The sequence below is a fragment of the Lineus longissimus genome, chromosome 1, assembly GCF_910592395.1.
Source record: "Lineus longissimus chromosome 1, tnLinLong1.2, whole genome shotgun sequence".
Classification (NCBI taxonomy): domain Eukaryota; kingdom Metazoa; phylum Nemertea; class Pilidiophora; order Heteronemertea; family Lineidae; genus Lineus; species Lineus longissimus.
Genome location: NC_088308.1, coordinates 23,692,948 through 23,713,746, shown reverse-complemented (window position 1 = coordinate 23,713,746; position 20,799 = coordinate 23,692,948). Strand labels below are relative to the sequence as shown.

At 39.4% G+C, this 20,799-nt stretch overlaps 1 protein-coding gene across 8 annotated transcripts in view; it reads left to right on the top strand.

The window, feature by feature from the left end:
* Positions 1–19,605, top strand: part of LOC135493250 (netrin receptor UNC5C-like) — a 271,616-nt gene extending 252,011 nt beyond the window's left edge. For 6 of the 8 annotated variants that reach the window (XM_064780390.1, XM_064780445.1, XM_064780424.1 and 3 more), the window contains 10 exons: positions 1,433–1,594; positions 4,156–4,179; positions 9,726–9,893; positions 10,547–11,011; positions 11,323–11,591; positions 12,048–12,284; positions 12,569–12,715; positions 13,516–13,686; positions 14,360–14,487; positions 15,043–19,605. In XM_064780390.1, the coding sequence (XP_064636460.1) occupies positions 1,433–1,594; positions 4,156–4,179; positions 9,726–9,893; positions 10,547–11,011; positions 11,323–11,591; positions 12,048–12,284; positions 12,569–12,715; positions 13,516–13,686; positions 14,360–14,487; positions 15,043–15,316 (2,045 nt within the window). In that variant the 3' untranslated portion in view covers positions 15,317–19,605. The remainder of the gene's footprint in view (positions 1–1,432; positions 1,595–4,155; positions 4,180–9,725; positions 9,894–10,546; positions 11,012–11,322; positions 11,592–12,047; positions 12,285–12,568; positions 12,716–13,515; positions 13,687–14,359; positions 14,488–15,042) is intronic. The other 2 variants (XM_064780434.1, XM_064780457.1) reach the window with 2 other exon arrangements.
* Positions 19,606–20,799: the final 1,194 nt, after the last annotated feature.

Sequence of the window (20,799 nt, the reverse complement as noted above, 5' to 3'; positions counted from 1 at the left end):
CCTTCCGAGGAGATTATTGTAAGGGAAAGAAGTATATCAAAGTGTTGTCACAGTCACTATCATAGTTCTGGTTAGAAGTAACTCTACTCGTTGGGTTGACAGGGCATGTTACTTCAACCAGGACAGTATACTTTATCAAAAATCTTGCAGAATGACCCAAACTTTAGAGTTTCTGTAATGACATTTTGATGTTTCAGTGGTGTCGTGTGCTGCCACCAAGTGGCACTATGGTGGGAAAAGTGATGTTTCTTCAGTGTCTGTCTTGGTCGCTGATATGGCTTTGTGAATTTTAAAATACAACAATTTGTCTTGGCGTTTTTTTGGTGTATGTGAATTTGGTTGAGGACTGTAGTTTCATCACAGTACCTGTTGGATGATCAACGGGAGGTGGGGGTAAACAGAAAAGATACTTGAGCAGTTAACATCTAATGTGTGTATTCCTGGGTCTGGGAAACACAAATTTCTCAATAGTTTTCCTAAATGTTGTCGTTTCCTCCGCACAAGCACTTGAAAGGTTAATATTGGATACATCCTGGAAGTTGCTTTAAGTAGCAACACATCATGGGAATCTGAAAGAGGTACCCTTGATCTGATGAAGCATCTGAGCTCTTGGAATGTCTAGTTTGGAATTAAGAAGGGTATCTTGGTTGGGAGTAGCCAATAGCAAGGTGTAACCAAAATCTATCACATTTCCAGAGCCATTAGCACTTTGTTCTTTGACAGGGATATAAAACTTGCCCAAGCCCATTCCTTTAATAACTCCTGCATGAAATACAGCCCAAATACATCCAAAATCATGGTGAAATTACCATTTCCCTTGATAATAATCACCAAACAATGATTTTTTTCATTATTTTTCAGTCATTCAGTTGCTTTCTGTTTCTTGCATGGTTATCTTATCATCTTTTCTACATGCACACTCACGGTACTTCCCTTCACAAGTTGTGTTTTTATCTCGAGTTTGCCCCTCTAATGTTGTCTCACACCCCAAGATGTTGTTAGTGGTCGTCAGTCCCAGTATCGTCCCATCATTTTTCATTTCTTTCTTGAACAAATAATTTTCTTGAAAGCATACAATTTGCAAATTTTTATAATATAATGAGAGAAATTTTTTGAATTTTTTGATTCATTTTTTCATCATCATCAACCAAACCTCTGTAAACTCCCATCATCAACAAAACGCGCAAACGAACATACTAACATTTTTAGAGGTCGAGATCAAGGAAGGCTATGAAGGAAATCAGTCCCCGATATCAAATTAGCAACCAAAGTAATGCCCACTTCCTACGAACCCCAATTTTCCGAAATCTGGTATCATCAAGCATGAACATAAAACCTTAAAACTGAACATGTTTTTGAATTTCAGTACATTCTGCTATCTGTTTTGATACTCCTAGGCCCTAGGTTTACAGGTTTCTCTGTATGCTTTCAGTAAGTGGAGCCTGGTCCCCTTGGTCCTCCTGGTCAACCTGCAGCATGGAATGCAAGCATCATCGGCGGAGAATGTGCGACAACCCGGCACCGCAGCATGGCGGCCATTATTGTTTCGGCGTAGATTTGGACACGTTAAACTGCACTGGTGGAATGTGTCGAGGTGAGTTGTTTTATTTTGATACAAATTCACTTGTACAGAAACTTATAAATAAAATGGGCCTTGGATTCTAGGGACCAATATTAGCAGACAAAATATTTTTCAAAATATAATAAACCTTCATAGATTTCTGGTCATCGTCACTGACGTGATTACCAAACAGGATCATCCACATGCTCCACCCATTCCATGTTACACCTTCTACTCCAGAGTTAATGGTTAAAGTGAGAACTCTTGATTTTCACATCCCCCATCCCAATGCAAAGCAATCATACATCAAAATGCCCATGCAACACTTAAAACACTTGTTTCTCTCAAAACAAACAAGGATATTGAAAATCTTTACAGGAACCTGTGGAATGAAACCCTTGAGTTATTGATAAAACACTCAAGCTTGAAATGGCGCTCGGAAAATTAAACTTCAGATGTTGAAGGAGCTGTTCCTAATGATGTTCTGGTGAAGAAGACATCTCCAGAGACTCTGCCACTGATGACATTGGTCACCTAATAATGCCAACACAATAACTCATATTAGCTGATGAGTCATTTTCATCATTTTCATCATTTCGCTTTTTGATTTTCGGCGTGCTCATGAGGCTGAATGGACCGGGAGATAGTAATTAGCCAGGGTTATTATCGAAGCAGCACTGAATGGGGGCAGTCACAATATGTAATAACGGTTACACCATGGGAGACCTGCAACATGTTCAAACTATTGATGTTTTTTACCAAGATGGCTTCATGAGTATTTTGTAAGAAATGATGAGCAGAGTGTGTCAGCCTTGAACTCAAATGTAACAAGTGAAAAAGTAAAATGGTATTGCTTTCAGTAGTTTTCCTCTTTTCTTTATTGCTTTCTTGGCAAGTTTTGATGATAATGTCTGAGAAACTTTACGATATAACTTCTGGTTCATCTGAGGCTTAAAATGAAATTGGTTGCGACTTTGATGAAACTTTCTTGTGAGCAATGCATCATTAAATAGAAAGAGAATAAATGAAAGAGAAAAACTGACAAGCCTGTTTGCAAATTAGTTTCATTTTCTGCCTGAAGAGGTCAGAAGTTGGTTTAAAGTGCTGTTGGTACAACATGTATGCACTTATGTTTGGATTTCTTTTCTATTCTCAAAAATTTCAAAAAATAAGTTGAAAAAAACTCTGATTTATTGACAAATCTCAAAATACAGAAACATCGCAATGAAACACGAGTAACTTTCTACATCTCAAAATGACTTTTTCCAACTCTATCTAAGCGTCTATCCCACGGCAAGGATGTTTAGAAAGGAAGCTTTGCATTTCCGTTTTTCTCCGGTACCTCCCCATTATGAGTCAGAGGACCTCAGCTGGCAGTTGGAGAAATCCTAACCTTACAGTTTGATGATGAAAACACTAATGGTTTCAAATCTTCAAAGCCGAATTGGCAGCAGTTGACAGCCTGTTTTTAACTCTTTTGGAAAAACCAGGAAGGACTGATGTCAATGGTGGGTCTCCTCTGCTTGAGTTGCCAAACAATTCTGATAATTTCTTATGATTTTCTGTAAGAATCTGGCTTTCGAAGTAGAACTCGTTCAGAAAGTTGATGGTACCTACAGCTGTTGTTTTCTCAAATAAAATGGAGTGCTATCGTCATTTGCCTTTTTTCTGAAGGCCACAAGAACCACAAACTCAAGAATCTTGTTGACACAATGTTTGTCCATAGGATTAATTTGGACAGCTCAAATGTTGCAAGGTCGTGGTTAAAATGTTTGATTCGAGAATCTATCAAGGCTTTCGCTGAAGTCAAACATCCTCTGGGGTGTTTTCCCAAACAGGGACTTATCTGTATTCCTTTTGTCTGAAAATATTTGATCCAGATGCTAATATGTCATTGTATTTCAAAGGGATTAGCAAGTAGAAAAACTTAACTTCAATTAAAGTATTCCACGTAACGGAAATAAGGGCAGACTTTCCACTGAAATCAAAGTGTCCAAAATCTATAAAAACCATCAAAATTACGAGATTTACATCTGATGTCGTAATCTTCCACTCTATTATTTCCATAACAATAACTACAAATCTCTTTAACCGAATTGACATTCACAAAGCCAGGAAGTTCCCGTGATCTCATTGAGAATTTGACGTTTGGGGACATGTTCCATTGTAAACTTCGGCTTAGATCCGACCTGTGACTCACACTCACAGATTTACCACAGATATCAAAACGCTCCGTGCTCTGTGAGGTTTCAACAATTGAAAAGAAGATTACTTCGACTTGATAGACTTAAACATGGCCCGTCAATGACGTTACCTTCCAGTCCCAGCAAGGTTTATGACTTGGTAAAACATTTGCAATGACTCAGTTTGGATAAAAAATGGGGGATGAAGTGAAAATTTTCTAGGATTGTTAGCTTCATTTCCCTTCAAAATCTTATTTTCCTAAACCTATTTACAAATGACAGTGTGCAGTACTGGAAAAATTACTTCTGCGTGGATTCTTTTCCACATAACTGCATACTAAAATATATTCCACGACCCCTTACTTAACTCTTCATGTTCACTAATGAATATTTCTTATTGGGTCTTTTCAGATGACATGGAAATTTCAAGAGAAGGTAAGAAACTCTCTGTTATCTCATTAACGCACTTTCCTATGGTATCAAGCACAGGCTAGAATTGCTGTATCATTCCTGATCAGATCTCCTGCAGATTCTGTTCCCAATGGACATGTTCAACTGCATGTGACATTTGGCGGTGTTTGCTCAGTTAAAGAGCACCCTACCTGGCTACATCATTATCAGGTGCTCACCTGGGATGAGCTAAGCAAACTTTCCTGGTTTGAACACATGTTTGTAACTTTAGACAACTCCTTCACTAACAAGACACTCATTTTTATGTGCAGATGGTCTAGACAATATGTCGTACCATGTTAAACACAAATACGTTTCTATCCATCTGACTCCTTCTCCCTTCTTCTCTTAACCAAATTCACGACTTGAGAAAGTGAGACACGGGTCCCAAACTTTCTAGATGGTCAAGAAGGGGTGTCCATTGAATAATTACAAAAGCTACGTCCCTCTTTTCCCTGTGAGATGGATCCATTGCCAACAAACCAAATTTGATTCTGCTAAATATTGGTTAACTTTTTATTAAAATAGCGGTAGCCAGGAAAAGGGAGGGCAGACACAATCTCTAGGAAAACCTATAATGGGAACAAACTGATGGGAATTGAGATGCTTGAAATATATGAAGTAGTGTTGTATCTAATCAAGCAGCCAATCACAGTATATCCTGCCTGTTGGCAGAAAGTTGTCATTGTCTCAAGATATCATTTTCATTTCTCATTAACCGCTCACGTCACAGGCAAAGCAACGAATAAAAAATATCCATCCAACTTGATTAAATCTCTTCTCATGATTGGCCGGAGGGCACATCTCCTGAGGGGGGCCTCATTTCCGCTGCAGGATTGTCACGTAATAATCACGGAGATACGCCTGGTGCATTAAGCCAATCAGGTAGAAGCATAAGAGGTACCCAGGAAAGGGAGCATTAAGTAATTACCGATGATAAACACAGGAGATGAGCACGGTCTATTATCTTGTCATCACGAAGAGTTTGGGACCCGTCAAACGTTGCATGCACCTTGAAACGAAGTTTGCACATGTCACTAGAATCATAAGTGGAAATTCCTAAGTCCTGTAAAAGTGATATGCCCAGATTCTTCATCTACAGAAACTGGCAACCCAGCCTTTTGAGCTAGTGGTCAGCCAAGTAGACTTGGTTCGAAATGTACGTACCGAGCAGCAGCAGTGCCCATTTCCCTAAAAGGCAATTACCGATATGCATGTCCAATTCAACGATGATGATATTGAAGTACTAAAAACCAAAATACTGAGTAAGTTGTTGCTTGTGGTGTAACGTCATGCAACCAGACACTCGGGGATCTGTGACACTATAACCACAGGGTTGAAGATGTATCGGCTTTTGTTTCGAATGCTACCCCAGGGTTTTGGGAGACTGACTAATGTTTAATGATAATACTTGCCATTCTCTGGTCTTTACTTAAACTGATAGTAATGTCTATTACTGGCTGGCCCTGGAGGGTTCAAATGACTAATGTGTGATCCAGTAGGCTAGCTTCTATAAGCTGTCAGCTTTTGGTTTGGCTCTTGAAGGGACAGGAGGATGGAATAGCAATATGGTTGCAATTATGCATCAACTGCAAAAACCACACAGGACTGTATCACATCATGCAGGTTTATTGCAGCTGGTCATAACAAAAAGGCTTTTCATTTTTCATCTATGATAGCTATTGCCTTAGGGGTGACAACATGACTAATGCAAAACTGACATATTTGATGCCTGATGTTTGCAAAATACAGTCCTCTTACAAAAAATTGCAATCATTTTAAGTGAAAAACTGAGTTTATACTCTTTGCATTGATGTTGTAGTAGAAGATACTAATTAATTTTGTAGGAAAACTTCTCCAACTTTGGAAGTTGTGAGTCATGTAGGATAATCCCTTGAAGATGTGTCTTTGTTAAGTCTTGAGGCTTGTCACACCCATGTCTTTACCTCGAAATATCATGTGTTTCTAATTACGGATGGACACCTTCATGGGAAGGAAGGTTTTGTCTTACGCTGAATCATGCATAAGATGAAAGGAGTCTGATTGACACGAAAGTCCCACCTGATCAGCAGAACACAAGTAAAAAAACAAATTTGCAAATTTCTTTTCAATGTTTAAAAACTTATACATTTTGTGTTGATTTTCTTATTAAGTTCTTTCGATTTCCTTTCGGTCGACATTGCCTCTTCATTCTACGGTGTGAAAGGTTGTTGCTTAGGTGTTTTCTTGACACCTGCTTGATTGGCATCAAATTAGTGTTAATTAGTTCAGTAATTACTTTTTCCTCTCAGTCCCTTGGTGGACAGCGATATTGCGTAACAGGTGCAAAAATCAATGAGAATGTTGGTTCAAATTGACACCACAAAGGGAGGGGAGCGTAGTGACTCATCCCAACAAATAGCCATAGTCCGCAGAGACTTTTTCCTTCAATGATTTCGACTCGTAATCAGCGTGTAATAGGAACTTCCTTAACAATATTACGTATCATCTCTGATGAATTTGTTAATATAATATTGTCCGTGGGGATTTCCGGCAAATTGACGTGTGTGATGCGGTTGATGGCATTCTGCAACAGATGATGGGTGGTGCGATGAGGGACTTTGTCTGGTCTGACAGCAACAGACTGGGCTTTTGTCTGACACTGATAGTTGCTGTTTGCTATGCAGAGGATGAACCATTAATTCCCAATCTGAATTTTCATGTTGGACATCATATTGACAACTGGAGTGGAAGTAAAGATTTCCTCACTTTTAGTTTAAGGAAGTGATTCTGAAGTGGAGACTGAACACAGTGAGGGTGGAGCTAGGCCAAAACAGAGGTTGTATGTGAGATTTTGGGCAAATGACAGTCTCACCCACAGAGAGGTATCATTTTCTAAAACACATCAGACTATACACCTTTCCAGAAATGGGGCGCTGAGTGTCCGAATTAGTGATGTCATAAGGGGAAACAAGGCCTTATGGTGGAGGGACAGAGGAGATAGTCATGGTTGACTAACACACTTGAATGCCTTTGATGACGGACAAGGGGGAAAACGTTAGTTCCAATGCAAGCCACCAATTTCGGGAAGCATGTATAAGCAGTTGGTTGCCTTTCTGGGAAGAAGTTGTGTCCTCAATGTTTCCTCAATGTTTACAACACAATTACCTTGTTATGCCTAAAATAAAGTTACCCGAAACCGAAAAAACTCATGAAATCGAACTTTGAAATAAAACTTGATGCTTCATTATTTCCTGTCTCCTGGCTGGGAGAAGTCACCCAAAGCAAACAGCATTTGATGCTTTCCTTGTTCTGAGGATGTTGATTTGAAAGAAGTCCCCAAGCAATGTAATGAATGACTAGTCTTCTGCTTTGAAATATCACCTGTTAACAGCAATCACCATTGATACCCCCTGATCAGTTGCCTGGGAGCATATTTTTTTGAAAAATGTTTCAAATACCAGAGCAATATTTTCTATGATTCATTGAGATAACAACAAAAACGACCAACACCGAGTATAAAACCATCCTCCTTGCCTGTGGCCATAAATGCGTCATTGGACAGATCACAAACTACAAATTACAAAAGTCAGCGCAACACGATCTAAAGCATCAGGTTCCTTCAAGAACACTGGGCCCCCGCAGAACTTTCATGTATCGTATCGTGAGTCATTGGATCTTGATCAATCCTGGTCCCGCTAGACCCAGAAGTCTTTCTTTCCTTGCTTCACCACCATTTGGCACAGCGGCAAGTGATTCTATATAATGGCTTTCATTGGATTCACTCGATATGGCCAATTCCAACCGCATTGCTGAGGCTTCAAATTTACGATGATTGGAAATATTTCACATTCTTGCAGTTTTGCTAATTACCACATGTTGAAGCTGCTAATTACTCTTCTGTAATCGAGGAGCAGCATCTTAATATGAAATAGTGACTCTAGTTTAATGAGACGAATATCGACTTTTATAAATTAACTGTCCTTTGATGGGTATGCTACGCTATATGCAGTGTACTAAGGCATCAAGAAACTTTGCTGAAAGAAATGGTATTGTGCTAAGATGAGCAGTCAAAATAACCTTGATTTCTTCAACACAAATTTGGCCAAAGTCCTGTTCGAGTCATTATTTCTACATCCCAATCTCTTAGCTCATCACATGTCTGATGCATCTTTTTAATATCCTGAAAAACATCTCTAACGGTCACTTTTTGTTGCAATTAGTGTCGGGACTCGTCATGAACGATCACGAGATCCCACCAAGTCCCTTTGTCTGCATTGACATCGACAGAGGAAAGCTGATTATCTCTGAATGATTAAGACATGATTTGTTCTGCGGTGCTTATCCTGGCTTCATCAGAGTTGCTGATGATGAGGCTTGACCGTGGTGACGTCCTCAATGCTGCTCTGATGATGAAAATAATCTTCAAACAGTCATGACAACGTGGTCCACTATAGCTCATCTTTGGTGTGTTGGCTGTGTACAGCGAAAAGCTTTGTCTTGTGGACTAATGCACAGGGAATTCGTTCATAAATGAGCTGAACTATCAGGTTGCTCGAATAGTAATCTTGTATGGGAAGGTACTGTGCAGTGAGGAACCAATGAATGGTCCTGTTATGTTTTTCTTTAGTTATTGCCTGCTAGTTCTTCTAAGAGAATGGTTCCAGCTAAGCCACATCAGAGCTGCCTGACCAGTCAGTTATATAAAGTGCCTCCGACTCAAAAATCAGCATCAAGATAGTGTTCATGCAGTCTTCATCAATGTCATGAGTCAAACCTGATGCAGCCAGTCAAACCACTCCTGCTGCTGTGATATTAATTGTCTCTTAATTGACCTGCCTCACACCTTTGATGTGGCTGCTCACGCCTAATCAGACAGATTTGCCAACCAATTTCCGAAGATAGGCTGGTGCATCATTGGTGCATCATTATTAAACGATGTTTTTGAAATGCTTTCATCTCTGCGTAATTCTGATAATATGTTTGACCAATCAGGGTCAATCCCTGGAGGTAGAAAGAAGGTCTGGCGAAAGTTAATTAATTGTACAGTCGTGTGATATTATTTTTTCCTGACAGATTTGATTGATGGACCATTTAGTTTTTACCAACTTTTGAACAGTTGTATCGGTTAGATGTGATCTGTAAGCCAGTTCTGAGGAAGATAAGTAAAAAAAGGCAGCATTTGTGTAGCAGGAACATGATTCCTCACTTTGGTGAAAGAAAGCCGCATTGGATGCTCTGCGTGTGATCAGGAGATGTGCTAATGGTTTGTCTGTGATATACTTGATACCTCTGATCGTGGTTATGATCTGAGTGTCCGAGCAATCACGCAGGACATGTGATGTCTATTCTCTCGAGCAATCACACTACTACTCTACCAGTATTGGCAAGTGAGGGGACTCGGCTGAGGAAATGTGTTTCAGGACATGTGATATCTATTCACTCTTTGTCACCGCTTTCTATCCCCAATCCCACACACCTTACTAATGCTCGTGTCTTTGTTGGTCTACCTTGTCTCAAATATAACCCTTCATGTGCTTCTATCTTTGCAGTTGCCAGTTCCATCTGGGGTAAAGAGAACATCGCGCTGTATGTCGGCCTGTTTGTTTGTCTGGCAGTCTTCATCACAGTCCTCATCATCATCGTATTCTTGGTTAGGAGGAAACATTCATCAGGTGTCTACGATGACCGTTACATGAACGGGTCAGGTAGGTCGAGAAGTATGTCGAAACCCAATTTTTTTCCTCTATTTTTTCACCTCACCTAATTGTGGAGTTGATCGTCTGATTGGGAAGTTTTTATTCTCTCTCACATTTTCAATTTGTCCTAAATGAAATGTTTTCACCCAACGTTGATGGCTGAAGCTCAGTTGATGAGCAAAAAAGTTCTACCTGAAGTAATTTCTGTCAGTTTTTTTGTCACACCTGATTTAGGTGTCTCGCTGTGTACTCGATGAATTGTCTAAATGACAGAGAAATGACAGTGAACATGTTTGTTATCTTTTTCAAAAAAATTGTTGGTTTTTGAAATTGACTTTTTCATCTTCCGAGACTTTTGTGATGTTGATGAACAACCTGACTGACAAAAATTTAGTCAGTTTGTTTTCTTGTCAGCACCTTCCTGACACCTTTGGAAAATCCAGTAATTAGCAGTCTGTGTAATCAATTTTGCAAATCTTCGTTGCTGTGGCAATAGTGAATGTGCGTCAGGCAGTCTCGATGGAACTGCCACTCAGGCAGTCACCAGGAGTTTAAAATCATATACTTTTTCCACTGTATTCCCCATTAATTATCGCCTTGTTTGTGACTATGTTTTCTTAATGCCAATAGGTTTCCTACAGTTCTTTCCTCATGTTACTCCTTCATATTGCCAGATATCAACCTATCTCGAGGAGACGAGAAGAAGCTCACAAAAGGACAGCAAGAGTTGATCTCCACCCAGCCTGACTTGACCCAGACAGTCGTGACCATCCCGAACCACAATGCCCTAGACACGCCCAACAACAATCACATCGGATCGATGGAAAAGCTACCAATGTTGCCAGCAGTAAACACTGTCTGTGTACCACCGCTCCAGAATAAAAACCATGTCAAATCACTTCTCCTGGATTCGCCCAATGAACAAATGCACTACAATTCGTTACCTAGAAAAGAGTCCAAACATTCATTGAAGTCTTCAACCACTGGTTCTCGGCCACAGTCAGTGTACGAGTCAGATGTGAACGCAACAAATCGCCTGTCTATCATATCAGCAAATGTCCCGAGTAATATTGATATTGAGTGTATTACATGGGCTAATGTCACAAGTGCTGGAGCCAGGCTGGTGCTGCCCGATTCTGGTAAGAAAAAACACTTTTTAAATTTGATTTAATGAAGACATAAGCTTGCAAGGGCAACACTCAATTCTAGCTCTAACCCTTTGTTTCCACTGAAAGATTCCTCTGAAATTATGGATTAACATACTGCTTAGAATATCAGATTTTTCCATCGACAATCTGGAAATAGTTTTGGCCCTAAAACTTAAGGAAAGATAAAAACATATTGACATGACCATTCCTTGGAAAGTTCTTGATCAGCACATTCCGCTGACACAGTTTGTGAGAAAAGGCAGTCTTCCTGGGATGAATCTATTGTCTTCTCTGTGTTTTAGGTGTCAGCCTCGTGATTCCTGAGAATGCTCTCCCCAAGGGCCGAAGTGAGGAAGTGTTCTTGGCCGTCTCCCGAGATGACAAAGACCGGCCCAAGTGTACAGACCACCAAACTGTGCTGAGCCCTGTCATCCTAATGGGACCGCAGGGCCTTCCCCTAAAGAAACCCGCCATCATAACTTTCCCACATTGTGCTAGTCTTAAACAGAGTGATTGGTTGCTGACTGTCTATAACAGCGAGACGCCGTATGATGAGCCACCGATTTGGCAGGTAAGATTGAATCCGGGGCCCAGATGCTCAAGTAGTATTGGCAGTAGCGCTGTAGTGTTTGCCCTGAAAATCCATCCAAAAATGACACAAATGATATATTGTTATAATTGATATCTAGACATGTCATAACCAATAAAACACTGCCAATGTAGTTGTTGATGTCGTACAGATGCAGCATGAAACTGTTCTCCCCATATCCACTGCAAATGACAGGCATTACATTACCCGAGCTGAGCACATGGTACCTGGACCATTTCATCTTTTCATCTGATTGTGTCTTCAGTTCGGATCAAAGGACCCAAACCGAACATGACAGGTCATGCCACCTGTGATAAAAATGAAAAACTGCACGACAAATACACAAAGTCTTATGCCACATCTATGCATTTGTTGCTCTTTCAGAGTAGAGTTGTTCGTTTAAGAAAAATCGTTAGAGCTATGATTTTCCTCTTTCAGCCGATGGTAACTCTTGGCCAAGAGACGATCAACACGCCTGGCTACTGCCAGCTTGACCAAGGACAATGCCATTACGTCACAGACTACCTGACCCGATATACGTTAATCGGTGAATCGTCCCCTGGTGGAAAAGGCGTGAAGATTCTGCGGTTAGCTGCGTTTGCGCCCCCTGTCCCTTCATCCATAGATTACAGTATAAGGGTTTATGTGATTGAGGACACGCCAGATGCTCTGCAGGTAATTAGGAAAAAGATTTTGTTGCAAAAGATGATAAAACAAAATGTTGAAGTTTTGATGGTGTGATATTATGTACGCTATTTTTTAAAAGTATTATTATTTAAACATATTTTTAGGTGCCTTTATCAACAAATTGCTCAAAGGCACCTTACAATCTAAGAAACAATGTGCTATAAGGTCATTAAATCATTAAAACGTAACTTATTGAGACCAGTATGTGTGGATAAATTTCGTCTGTTTTTGAAGTCTTCTCTCATTGATGAACATTCTTTTATCTGTTTCAGAGTGTTGTTGTAGTCGAAAACAAACTAGGTGGGAAGCTACTAGAGAAGCCGAAACAGGTTCATTTCCAAGATGGTGGTTTCAATCTTTGTCTTACGATAGAGGAACTCTTCCCTGGATGGAGGAGCAGAATTGCTGCCAACTATCAGGTACGTCAGCGGTCTTCAGGACATTTGATTTTGAACCCCATATGCCTAAGAATGCAGGCTGCAAAGAAGACCTGCTGTCAGTTCCAAAGCATGCATGGCAGGATGGATTGGAAACATGCTTAATTTGGCATATAAATAAGTAATGTAGACATGAAATGTGCTGACAATATTCATTTGAACAATTTGTCTTCAAACTTGAGATTGTTTAAATACTATGATTTCAGAACATACAGTATCAGTGTACTTATAAGGTATAGCGGACAGCAGCTAGTGTATGCTTTATGCCCATTATGGAGAGGGCTGTTCTAGCCCATACTTCCAAGATGCTGTATCTTATGAAGGCTTTATGTGCTTGCCCATTCTCACCAACAAAATTGTGATAATTGTTAGGCGAGAAGGACTGCTAAAAGGCTTGCTTCCAAATGTATCGATTCACAAATGCCTTGGACAACTTTGGTTAAGTTGGTCTTCACTGTCTCTTCTCTGTATGCATTGCCATGGGCTTGACCCAATATCGTCACCTAGCGGCTTTGGGAGTTTTGTTGCAGAAATTTTGGCTTTGTCATCTTTGATTCTTTGTTCAATGGCAGCAGCTCAAACTGAACTTAGTTTTCTATCCTGTGCATCTTGATGTGATCTGAAATTGCTGGCTGACTTTTGAAAGGTTTGAAACTGCAGTGCATCACTAACAATATCATTACAATCCAGCCAGGATGTTAGAAGACACACTTTATTCACAGATCAAATAGCTTTAGTCATAAAAAAACTTTTTTTCACTGGAAACCTTCTTTTCATTTTAGGAAATCCCGTTCCGGCATATCTGGAGTGGAAACCAGAACAATTTGCACTGTTCATTCTCACTGGAACACGTGGAGCGAAACCAACAGAAACTTGGTTGCCTGATCCAGGTTTATCAGAAGGGAATACTCACCAATCGCCAGGTGCTAAATATCAACTGCAATCTCAAAGAGGTAAGATCATCATCACGCACAATATTTTAAATCAAATTTTCAACTACCGGTACTATAAATTGAGGTATTCTGATATTCTGTGAAAAAAGTGAAATGTGTGATACAAAAGATTAGTACTCGGGGTTCCAGGGTTTGGATATTATGCAAAGTGGATGCATGGTTTTGAGAGGAACTGTGTTGGTGTTTACGACTTTAGAACATTAGACATCACCAAAGACCTAAGAGAAGATTTCTCTCTTGAAAAAAGAGAACATAATTTGAGAAGGACATCATTTGAGGACTCGGGGAATTCTAACGAAGGGCATCATCAAATTCTATTATATTGTGTTCTTATAAAACATATGTGCAGCAATAATATACTAATGTTCATGCATGCTGTTTTTAGACTTGAGCTACTTTAAAAAAAACCTCTTGCACCGCATGAAAGCTACTAATCACAAAATGATAGCTAGGGCATATAATCGGCACCTATACTGGTCTAAAGTAACGTCCTTTTAAATATGTGCGTTATTCACATGCCTGGTTCCTTCTTTCAAGAGTTGGGGTAACAGAACCACCAGTTGATAACTGACGTTACTTTTTGCCAAAAATGCTTCATTAGACATTGCTTAGCCTGTCCCAACCCGGCATAGCATCCCGCAGCCTCCTGACCTCTAGTTTCCCGGTGTTTCAGATCCATCTCATCAGCAACAGTACATTGATCAAGCCAGTCCATCATCAGAGGTCATCCACAGTCACAACATTAACCAAAAGCTCAGGGGGGTCCAGGGTGGCATTAGATTCACCTAAGCCAGCGTTCAGGTAGGTTTAGACAAACAAAGCCAGTTGTCGTATCAGAAAAGAGTTTTTAAAAAGGTTTCTGAATGAGAAAATAGCTCAGAAAGTACATCATGATGACCTAAATCACATCAAAATCACATCAAAACACAGATAGAATTTACATCAATTCACAACTGGTGCAAAATGTTCGGTCAGAAAAACAATCATTGATTTGAGTTGTTACCCACTAAAATAAAACCAATACTGAATGCATGGTACCCTTTTAGAAACTAAATTTTACACATGTATGATATGTCCCACCCTAAAAAAATTTTATCACAATTACTGACAAAATTGACTCTTGCACAATTTTCAATCTTATATTCTTTTCTTCAGTTAATACTCCTATGAGAACTTTGAATCAGGGCTACGATCAGCAGAAATTGGAATAAAATATCCAGATTTCAAATCCGATATAAAACTTCTGTAAAGTTACTACTAATTTGAATGCGTATAACTTGCAACTTCTGCTGATCACGGCACTAATTCAAAGTATTGTCTGACAATTTTCATATATACTTTTTTTTTCGATTCCAGGATTCCATGCTCCGTCAAGGCCAAGCTGGGTGCATTTTTGGATCCCCCGAATATGAGAGGTACTGATTGGAGAATGTTAGCCCACCAGTTAGGCGTAGATAGATACATCAACTTCTTTGCCACGAAATCCAGTCCAACCGAATGCATCCTCGATTTGTGGGAAGCCAGACATCGTGACGATTGTGCGTTAATGGAACTAATGAACTATCTGAGAATTATGGGACGCGTAGACTGTGTTGCTATTATCGAAAAAGATATGGGCTCGTGGTTATAGAACTTAGTAAAGTGGCACCTGGACAATAAGGGGTGCTGCCGAGTCTGAAGCCAGTGATGCAATTGTTTACGGTGTGTCAATTGGTTGTTTTTTATGGATTCTCAATAACCAAGTTGACATATCTTGGTGGTGCTCAGTTTCAAGGCTAAACAGCCAAGACTAGAAATTGCAACAACTTGGAATAATAAGTGCAGGATGGGGAGTTCGTTTTAAGGAACATTGTTAATGACCTGTAACATCGGATTTCACTACAATGCACGCAAGTTGAGCAAATATTCAGTGACTATGGAAAGAATTCTGTATTGAGCGGGATTTTCTGAAACCCAAATATAATCCATGTCAAGGTCGACGATTAAGACTATAGGAGTTCCAGTACAAATTTTTACAATTTGGACAAATTGTAGATGTTGATATCGCAATATTCTGAGGATTTTCTGAAGCGCGATGTTTTCAGCATTTGTGAATATCATTGGGTTGAGTAGATTTTCTTGAGATTTCGGTCATGGTGTTCTACTTTTAATGGTAAAGCTGAATTTGGAAGGAGACAATCAGTTTTTGCCCAATATGTGGGTAGAAAATACAGGAACAAAAATAGGTTTTCCAGGAACATATACCAGTTATTGCTCTGTAACTATTGATGCAATCAAGACACAGTACTTAAAACAAGAACAAGTAGCATATTGCCAAATGAAATGTTCCACTTCTAATGCTGGACAGTTTTAAAGATTGGTAAAGAGTAAGTCATTTAATGATACGGAATGACCGACTGTATTTGATAAATTGCTGCCGTGTGTTATTTGCCGTAAAGGTTTTATGAGTATATACAGGGTGCATAATGATCAACTGCCGACGTGACAAGCTGGGTGTTGTGGTTTTGTTGTCCTAAAGAGTAATTCAATGGCTTGTTCACTGTTCAAACTTTGGCAGACTCGCACTTCTCCTGAGATTATCTCCATGCTGAACAGATCTTAGAGCTTGGACATTTTCTAAGTTTGCAGTATTTGTCAAAAATAAACATATGTCGTATCTGCTGACCTTTGAAAGACTAGACACATTAACAAACTGTCTGAGATTTACAAACTATACTTCCTTCATCACTTTATCCTACTTTGTTGGTGGCAAAGTGAAGTTATACTTGCTCAATGCTGTCCGTGCACATCTTGACCCTCCAAGGTTTCTCTACAGGGAAAATTATGAGATGATACAACACAATGAGAGTCAAGATTTCCATGTAAGGAGCCAAATTCAATTCTTCACTTAAGGGTGTTCAATGGTTATTGACTTATTAGTTATATATATTTCCAATCCAGATGAAGCGTTATGATATACTGATATATGACTGTTGTGTGTATAGGCATAATCGTTGGAGGGCGGGCAGGGTCGAAATTGGACAACATTTTCATGGACACATTTCACAGATTTGCTGTCCGCCGTAAGTTAGGAGTTATGTGTTGAATTGGTAAATTTTGCACTTGGTTGGGGTAAGTTATTATTGCATTCAAATGCTAGCAAATTTCTTACAGATGTTAGTGATGCGAGACTTTAAATGTTCCATCCTGGACTGAATAACGTTTTTGACGGTTTGGAAAGTGAATGAAAATTACTCCTGGCTTCCTTGAGACACCCTATATTATGTATGAGAGAAGTGGGATAATTACAATGTGGAAAACTCACAAGCTATTTATATAATGAAATTATAAATAAGAATACAGAATAAGAATTCTTAATGAGAAGGGATTGTTGCCATTTTGGCTGCAAAGGCAAAGAAATATTAACCCTTTCATACTAGAGTCAGATTAACCCTTTCATACTGGAGTCAGGAAAACAATATTTTGGGTATACATTTACAATTCCTGGAACGGTTAGATGTATCGATAAGTATAGTTAACTGGCACCCGTGATGATCATATGTAGTGTGAAAGGGTTAATTTTTCTACTGTCATTTTTGAGTATGTTTACTGGAACATATTCAGCCTTGTTGAAAGAAGTAGTGGTAACTGCCGGGTGGATGTTCACCAGGACATCTTCATGATTTGAATTTTTTCGGTCACCCTGTAAAAATCTTGGTAAGGCCTTTCTTTCATCAAGATACGTTCAAAAGGTGCAAGGGTCAGAAAGGCATGGTGTTTCCTAATGATAGAGGAAATAAGGAGAAAATATTCTGATGCCTATGACATGTCCTCATCATTTCATGTCAAATTTTATAAGTTATTCAACATCACATCTTTGAACAAGGCTGGTATTATGATATTTCTGGTCAACATGAAATTGTGTACAGTTTGGTATAAGCTTAATGTGCTGTATAGTTGCGACGGTTCGTTGGTCCTTGTGGAGTATGTGGATCAAGCGTCTCTGAGTGTACATTTATGGGATGTCATTTTAGTGTCACGCACGCACCCTTCCTTTGTGTCAGATAGCCCTTTATTATTTAAGGCGACTTTTTACCCTCATTCATGCTGTAATGTGCATAAAAAAGTTTCTCATAAAAACAAGAGCTGATGGTTTGAAGAAGTGTTTGTGGCAGACAGCCCCTAATTGTTTAGCCCATTTAAGTCTACTGATACTTCATTGGTCTGTGCAGCGCATTTTCACTGGCATAAGATTTTTATGAGCAAGACACCATCATAGCTACTATTTGCTTGGCCTCTTGAGTGATAATCATATGCAGCAAAAGCAAAATCACAAAATATGGGCAGAGATGTTTTTTTGGCTCGCTTATGTATTCTTGTAGTATGGCAATTACGTACTGCTCCAAATATGTTCCAATTTCTTATCTCTATGAGTTAGCTGCGAGCACATATGTTGCATTTGCGCACAACATGCTGTCGTTATATCACCAATAAATGCGTACGCAATCTGCAAATGAGCATATTTTGCATTGATTACCAATAAATGATAATGTATTACATAACATGGTGCTGAATTTTTTATACTACATCTTAGAAGAACTTTACTGTGGCTTTACGACTGTATTTTTAAAAGCGATTTGAGGGGGAAAAGAGCTGGTTTTAATCTATGTTTGCTGTATTTTTAGTTATTGATGCGATATGCCATAATTATTTGGTTTTTATGTAAAAAAAGAAATCACAAAGTTATTACAAAGAATGTGTCTTATGCTCCAAAATGAACTATTAACAGGCGTTTTATTGGTAAACTATATTCTAGAGGGAAAAGAGAAATTTATTCAGGTGAAGGCGTTAAGACAAAAATGACTTCTAGTTTTAAGTATTTTATTGAGTTTGGCATTAGAAAGGCCATGTAAGGACAAATGTTGAGTTTTTTCAACACAACTGAAAATAGGAATGCTTTTTGACACTTCTTTTGTATCGATATATTGGTCTACAAGTTTCATTGACTGAATGCTAAATTGATTTTGAGCGGGATATTAGGAAAAGTTCATTTTAATATTCTGCGATTATTTGTGGCCTTTTGTGTTATGTTCATAAATTATTTGCGTTGTGTCTGCATCCTCCCTAGGAGCTGTATGATTATGTGTACATGTACATAGTAATGATAATTCTAATGCACAACACTTTACTGATACTGAAGAGGACAACACTGCTTTTGTGGCTTTTCCCAGGCAAAAAGATGGCAGCGCACTTATAATGACATTAGGAAAACATCTTCATTGCCGTGGGGCAACTTTCCCTGTCTTATTCAAGTGCAACCTCCCGTCTGTACGAAATGGTAGTTTCTACCAGAATATAAACCAAGCGTTTATTATAGTCATCTGAACAAATTAATAGTCTAAAATTCTTTTGCCTGGAGAAAAGCAAAAAAAAAAGAGTTTGTGACCATGTAAATGATGTCTGAATATTCTGGACTCATACATGTATGATGTGTACCATTTGTGTATTATTGACAATTCCAACCATCCATTTTGAAAAAGGTACATTAAAGGCCATAGAAACAAATTCAAAACTATGGTACTACATGCATGTACTTAGTAATTTATCAATATCCCATTAAACAGCTAAATGAGACTGCCTAGCCATATAGCTCAAGATCTTCAGTCTGGTCATTACATTGACAAGCAAAGTACCCATCATGCGGGCAGGTAAAAGTTGGCTATAATTTTAATCTCTATTCAAGGCCGAGCCCCTTTTTAATCATCCTCTGGATCACAAATCGGATAGCATGCATTGTCACATCACCCCCAGATCATGAGTTCAGTGTTGCCCAATCAGTCAGTGTCCACCCTTGTCAATCAACAGTTGATGTAGTCAAGTATATCATTCAACACATGTTATTTGTACTGTATATACAATAAAAGCTTTTCCTATTTAAAAGTGGTCTTCAATAGAACAAAGATGTCACAACCTCTAGTCTGTCACATCCAGGTGTGGTAGTGTCAATCAGATTCACTCCCAACACCCTACTTCTTGCATTTCAAACCAAAGCGAATTCAACTCGTCAATATTGGTTGGATAGTGTATGTTCTTAAATCTATACGATATTTCATGCTTCTTGCAATCCTAAGGCCTTCTGGCAGGAAGAGTGGACACACCTGAAAGTATTAGATGTGTACTATATAGTAGAGTAGTACAAACTATATACACACAAAGGAATACCAGTGTTCACCCAAGCAGTCAGCATACACTATGAGTTAAAGGGGATAACCCATGAAAACCATTAAAGGAATACAGTCTAACACAGACAAACGACAACTGGGATGTGCATCAGGATTTGTGGTTGTTCAAAATGTTCAAAGATGGCAGCACTTGTAGCCACAATCGTACCTGGTACTAAGCCAGGACCCTTCTGCCTCTGTTGGGACAATGATCTCCCGCTCTAAGACAGGCCAAACCTAGCCATATAGACAACTCATCTACCTCTGGTAGCTCATAGGTAGGCTACTTGGACTATGCAAGTGGGATACTTGGAAAACGTCATGACAAGCCTGACCATTGAAAGAAATTGTGTTGCTCAAGTAGTTCATCTCAAGAAGGGTACTTGGGACAACAACACGGCCCTTGCACCTCTGGTAGAGCCTCTCTTTATAATAGTGCACTTGAAGACAGGCCATGGAGACGGTGAGACATATACATGTGAGAATCTGAACCTGACCCCAACGAACCTGGCAGCTCCACGACATGGTGGGAGAGTTGAGATAGTCACAATCTAATCAAGTGAAGCAGCTCAACCATGTTTCCAAGAGGGTCACAATCAGACAGAATCAAGCCCGGCATCTCCACAATTGCCTTCAATGATACGGTGAGAGAGTTGAGAGACACACAAGACCGAGTCAGCCTGTCAGCTCCACCACCTCGTCATCACTGTGAGAGTTGAGATAGTCACACCCAGACCCGGCTGAATCAAGCTTGGTAGCTCCACAGTCTCGCTATAGTTAAGACACACACAACCCGACCAAATCAAGCAGCAGCGCCGCTGTCTCGCCAAGGAGGTGGGAGAATGAAGACAGTCACAACCAGACTTAATCATGCTAAGCAGTTCGAATATGTTGCCAAAACGGACAGTCACAC